Source organism: Rhagoletis pomonella, unplaced genomic scaffold (assembly GCF_013731165.1).
Source record: "Rhagoletis pomonella isolate Grant_MI unplaced genomic scaffold, Rhpom_1.0 Rhpom_scaffold_05803, whole genome shotgun sequence".
Classification (NCBI taxonomy): domain Eukaryota; kingdom Metazoa; phylum Arthropoda; class Insecta; order Diptera; family Tephritidae; genus Rhagoletis; species Rhagoletis pomonella.
Genome location: NW_023464342.1, coordinates 4525 through 11185, shown reverse-complemented (window position 1 = coordinate 11185; position 6661 = coordinate 4525). Strand labels below are relative to the sequence as shown.

The 6661-nt window shown below is 33.6% G+C and overlaps 1 protein-coding gene across 1 annotated transcript; it reads left to right on the top strand.

Moving 5' to 3' along the window:
* Positions 1-19: 19 nt before the first annotated feature.
* LOC118755281 (neurobeachin-like) lies at positions 20-2499 on the top strand. The gene is made up of 2 exons (XM_036490127.1): positions 20-198; positions 2250-2499. The coding sequence occupies exons 1-2, from the start codon at positions 20-22 to the stop codon at positions 2497-2499; spliced, it is 429 nt and encodes a 142-aa protein (XP_036346020.1).
* Positions 2500-6661: the final 4162 nt, after the last annotated feature.

Below are 6661 nucleotides of genomic sequence, written 5' to 3'. Positions count from 1 at the left end.
CATACATGCATATTTCATAATGTTTAATACTACACTTCTCAAACACTCTTTTTTGCAGGACGTTAAAGCTGTAGTCACACACTCAATACATTGCACACTAAATTCCATTGGTGGCATACAGGTACTCTTTCCATTATTCTCGCAACTGGATATGGCGCATGAGGGCATTAGCGATATAAAACGTGATCCAACGCTGTGGTGAGTATTTTTACCAGAGACCCAAATTTATTATTATCCTAATATTTGAGTTCAAAAACGTCGCCTTGTTTTTTGAGAGAAATTTTTTTTTCGTCTTTGTATAATAATTATTTACGAGAAATATATTTTTTCGTCTCGCGGGACGATTGTTTTCAGATGGAAATTATTTACGACTCTTGATAATAATTATATGGGACTTTTATTTTTCTCGTCTCGCGGGACGATTATTTCAAGACGATAAACATTTACGTCCCACGTTTTCCTTAATAGAGTCGGTACATGTACCGCCAATTTCACGAAATTAAACGAAAACATCTCCGAACTCGATTATTGGAATTGGACTTGCTAACACCTGGCAACCCTTTTCAAAAAACTAAAACCATGTAAAAGCAAAGTCCTTTTATTTGATAACTGATTTTTGAAAATCGAAAGAACGATACAGATTTGATGACATGAACAATCGTGGCGTTAAATATTTAACGCGTCTAATCTCCGCAGTGCTGCAGAATTCTCTTTCGCACTCCACGGCTTCTCTTCTACGCTTGAAAGTTGCAAGCGCTCAACCAATTTCTTGCCGCTTAAGCTCATATGAATACGAAGCTCTTGTATAAAAATGCGTGTATACATGTCTATGCATAACCATAGATTCGTAATATTCCATGCAATTCCATTATTGCATTCCTCTTTAGTTTACTCCAGCGCATAGCAATGCAATTTCTTACATGTTTGCCTTACACAGAGAAAAAAAAACAGCAGGTGGTTGAAAAGGCTAGCTACGAACAACGTAAACAGCCCATGTGCAAAATGTGACAGCCAACCCGTGTACTCTACTACAACAGAAAAAAGGAGAGCTTCGGTGGGGCCATTCCGTCTTAAGTCTCACTAAAGTCACGTTATGATATACTAAAAAAAAAACGCTTTAAGTGATTTTGATGTGCGTTCCTTCCGAAGGGCCAATCATTGACTCAGATCCCAAAAGACTAGGAGTTTCGCAGTCGACACTTACTTCTGCTTACATTGGCAAAGGTTTTTCAAGAGGAAGAAACGAGAGATAAAAAGTCATGGGCGCGGAGAGCTTGAGATGCTAGCAGGCAGGAATGCAGCTCGGAGATTATATTAGAAAATAAAGCAGCATTCGCTGAATGGTTTTCAGACCGGAACTGGTTTCTATATAGGCGAAGTATCGCTTTTCCAGTAGTGAAGATGCTCGAGGCCTTGCTATGCTCGCACTTAATCTATTACTTGACGTCAGCGAAGTGGTAGCGCTGAATTTGTCAAAGGCGTTAAACACGATTACCATTCCACGCCTCCTTTCCCCGAAGATTGGGAGCAAAAGGTTGAAAGCATACTAAATAATTGAATCTTATTAGCGTCGCTTCGTCACGCATGGAAAATCCAACATTGCAATGCATTGGCTAGATCAGCACAGTTTTAAATACGCTTTTGATAGTACAAAGAGGAGCTGCCTCTATGGCGCAATTTTTAATATGGCTATATAGACTGAAGATGAGCACAACCGTCCGCTATTTTCCATTAGGGAGGGACTTATTCGAGCCGCACGAGGCCAAACGAAAAGCAGAGCCCTATATCTTTCACAAAGCTCGTCTGATGTCTGTCGTTTTTAATAACGAAAAAACCTGGAAGATGACGATCAATGATGAGAAGGCTTTGTGAGCTTTCGAGAGAATTATTATATGTAGGATCGACTCGATTAGGCGATAGGTACAGAAGAATATGGAATGATGTGCCAAATAAGAAATAAAGAAAAAACATGCAGTATTTCTGCTGCTAGGCACATCAATGATGGCACAAATTTTTTTTCCGCATACAATTTTTTTGAAGAAATATTTCATTTAAAGTATAAATGCAGAATTTTTATTGCTGCTGATGGTTTACAATTTGAATTTTTGTACAACAGCTTTGTTTAAAAAAACTGCAACTGCTAAAAATATAGAAATTAAAATTTTTATCTTTACGCGTATCAATGAGCTGTTTTGAATACTTGCATTGACCAAAATTGTATACGATTCTTCTTTTTCTCATATTTGCAGTTCCAAACTTTTGGGTTTCATTTGCGAATTAGTCGAGACGTCACAAACCGTACAACAACATATGATACAGAATCGTGGATTCCTAGTCATTTCGTTTATGCTACAACGTTCGTCGCGCGAACACTTAACTTTAGAAGTTTTGGGTTCATTCTTAAATTTAACCAAATATTTGGTGACATGTCTATCGGCGAATAGTGACTTATTATTAAAGCAGGTGAGTTTTGCGAATATTCCAATAAAATGCAAATGAGAAAAACGTAAACTTTTATGAATTTGAAAAAATTATTTATGTGTATACTATATATGTACATATGTATGTATGTATTTATATGATGTGCATATGTACATATAATTGAATTTACTATGTATAAAAATGTAAAATTTATTTTAAGTACATATGTACTTTAGGGTGGTCATTAAAGTCAAATTTGTGATTTTTTCAGTCTCACCCGTTCAATCGGTAACACCACTGTCACAGATATCACATATAAATTTTGGTCCCAATTGTGCATGTAGCATAGGGGGCCAAAGTTCAGATTCCTCTATGGAGACTCAAAAAATTAAAATTAGTTATTTTTTTTTCATATAATACCAACACCGATACTGCCATAGTCGAGGATATCACATATAAATTTTAGTCCAGATTGAATTCGGCTAAGACGTCGTCATTGAGTTATTTGAATTTAGCCCCCCTGTGCGACACGTCTTAACCGTCTCCAATGGGAACCAAAATTTATATGTGATATCTCCGAATATAGTAGCATCGAAGTAGGGGTTGAGGCTTAAGCTGATGTAAAAATTTGATCCGTACATTTAAGGGCCACCCTAATATGCATATATATGTATGCGCATAGACTAATATGTAGGCATACGTTTGTAATTTTATTTAAAACAAATTTATGTATGTGTTTGCTGTGTCATAACTTGCCTGCGCATAGCTGGCATGAATATATGTACTTATTTATGTAAGTGCGTATGTATCTACATTAGGTTGGTCATTAAAATACCGAAAAACTAAATATTACATTGAGCATGATTTTCTTTTATTCTACGTGCAAAATAATGACATCCACAAATATGTCAAAATTTAAAAAAAAAATAGAACTTGCGACCAGGGTTTGAAAAAAATAAAAAATACAAATTCATAAACTCGTTGATTTATAGCCAGGCAAAGTCAAAATTCTGTCGAATTTTTGCGTATTAAAAAAAAAATCACACCCTGGTAGCGTCCAAATTTTTTTTTTTTAATTATTAAATTTTCGTGAATATCTCGATTTTACACGTAGAACAAACTAAAACCGTGCCCCATGATATTATATTGTTGTTTTATGCACCACCCTTATGTACATATGCATATTTATTTGTATAAATTGCCTTGTTCAAGTGTCTATAAATTCTTATGTGCAATCTGATTGCGATTGGCTGTAACTTTTGCTGTACTTTTAGGTATACATATACATAAAATATACATATATACATATAAATAACTGTATTTTACAGCGTTAAGTAGGTCTTAAAAAGCGAATGCATGAAGTGTTTATTTTAATGAATTTTAAATTATTTCATAAATTTTTAACTTTGCAAATATTTTGCTGTGTCGCCTACTCTATCTTTAATGAAAATTTTTACTTACTTTGTATTTCTTTCTTTTATTTAAATTTTTATATAAATGTCTACAGTTAAGCGTGGCCTTGCGATTTCCATATAAAAAAGTAAACATAATTTGGCTTAATTATAAAAGATATTTATTTACATATAAGTTCCCTTCGATATACTCAGTTAGTGGTTAATTGAGCGCTTTTGTGCATAAATATTTATGTAGTTTTATGTGTGCAAGTAAGTTTGTATGCCTCATCAGTGTGCACCCGGAGCCACGGTGCGTATGAGCAACATCTGAGCTTGAATGAAAAAGTATTTTCAGATGTACATGCATATGTACATATTTGTGCTTGGGTGAAATTAGCTTAAAGAATCTTTTACTCTTTTTCACCCTGCCTTACTAATTTCCCAATTTATTTTAAACATCCTTGATATCGTATTTTGTTTACTTTATTTGTTCCCCTTTCCATTTTAACCTTGAGTTTCTCCTCTGCAGAATTGCGCCACCCTATATGCTACCAGTTAGTTACTTGATATGAGCACACTTTTTGAGTACGAGTTTTACAAAATTTCTTATAACGTTTATTGCATGTTGTTCCCTATCGTAAATTGGCTTTCTATAAATTTTTCTAAGAAATTTTTTCCAAATTTGTTTGCGAACTAAAATTATCAACTAAATTTTATGTACCTACCTCTAAAAAATTTTCTTCTATATAGCGCTGCTCGAAATAATAACTAATAAATTTTTTTTTAATCTCTTTTTTTTCTTCATTAAACTTTTTTTTCGAATATCACACAAAACTCGATACTCGTATACTCTTATCTGCTCACCCACTATTGCTGTCACCTTTCATATACATACGTACAAATTTTTGCGTCTTCCGGAAAAAATTCAAATATTATAATTTCAAAATAACTGTATGTGCACGAAATGTATAACGATTATAACCAAACAAAACATGCGACCAACATTTTGTGAAACAAAAACCAATAATTCTTAACGCTCAACACTCTCAGTTCTATCAGGTGAAGAAATAAATACTAATTTTCTACAGAGTTCTTTGTTGCTATTCACAAGAGTGAGCTTTCAAACAAAACAAAGTTTATAATTTATTTTTTTTTCAAATGTTAAAATTAAAGTTATTCATGCTGAAAATTTTCAATAGAACAGTCAATGTCTTACATTTTAAAACTACGAAAAGCACAGTTTCAGGGGCACTTATAAACTGAATGCCACACATACACAGTTTGACAGCTCGCTCTATGTGTAATAAAAAATAAATAAAATGTTTGTCCTCAATTTACTATTCAAAATTATTCGTTTTATATGTAAAGTTAGTACATACATATGTAAGTCGTAAAATTTGCGTAGTTAGAAACGTATGTAGGTACGAAATTTGATTTTTAAAAGCGTATTTAGTAGTTTGGGAAAATTTTCGTATATTGAAATTTTCTTGTCGCAAAATTTGTTAAATTAAACGCAAATGTAGCGCTTTGAAGTTCAGCATAGCTCAGTGGAAAGTTGTCAGTTTGTAAATATATGTTTATACATATTTTATTTGTACTTTTTGTAGAAAAGCCTTAAACAAAAATAAGTAGATATTCTCAAAAAAAAAAAAAAATTACAAATAATTTCATTTTCAGCGCTGTTCCACTCTCTTTGAGTGCATCGTATCTTTAAGCATTTTTTTTATTTTTTTGCTCATTTTTTATTTCGTGATTACCTACTACTTACCGTAGATTGCCCCTTAATCGCATTTCCGCTGCGTAAATATTTACTGGTAAAAGTGGCTGGCGCGCAATAATGTGTTTACACTTCATACTTACCCACACACGCAAGCGCTCATTCACAGATACATAAAAATGCATATTTGCCATGCAGCACGTGAATCTGGCCAATGGCTGTATGGTTTGGCTGGCTTTATCCGTGTACGCCACGTGTATTCACTTCTACTATGTATTTGTTGTTCCTTTTCTGCGCTGAGCAACATTAATGCCACCACTAATGGTTGAATACATAATAAATGCAAGGATAAGCTTACACGTGAAAGCTTTTTAAAAAACAGAATTATTCTACTTTCTTGCTATTGATATGAATTACTGTAAAATAAGGTTGCTGAGCGTATAAACGGAAGTTCTTTTAGCGATATGTTGGTAGGAAGAAGGAAAATAACTATAAGCAAGCTTCTGTTTTTATCCGAATTGGCAATTCGTTACATACGAATACTGTATTCTTGTTATTTCACTGTGTGATTTCTGTAAATTACGAGTAATTTTCCTGAACAAAAAACAAACCAACTTCAATGCTCATATACAGATTTAGTAATACGGTTAATTTCTTCATAATCCATTGATCGAAACTTAACCAAATTTGTATGGGCCACCCTTTGGGGTATCACCTATCTGAAAACGGTTCAAGTGGTCCAAAGTTATCTGAAAACCATACACCTACTATTCTGGTGTAAACCAAGCATCGATTTAATAACTATTTTCTCTGTATAATAAATTTTCAGTTAGTAAAGAAGCTCTGCGTAAAATTAAAACAAATTGTATCAACAGCACTGACAACAACAACAATACTTCTATGTGGCATTGTGCCAAATATGCAATACTAACAAAAAACAGATAAAATTCACAGGCAAAAAATAATGACTTGTATTAAAAGCGATGTAATGACCTGCTGCTAAATTCCTCACCATTAAAAAGGTCATCATTGGTAGATAGTATATTAGATAGTCGAACCACTTTGAGGCCTCGAAAGTACAGATTTTCTTTCGAAATCAAAACCCTAACACTTTCCAAAGGAGTGTCCA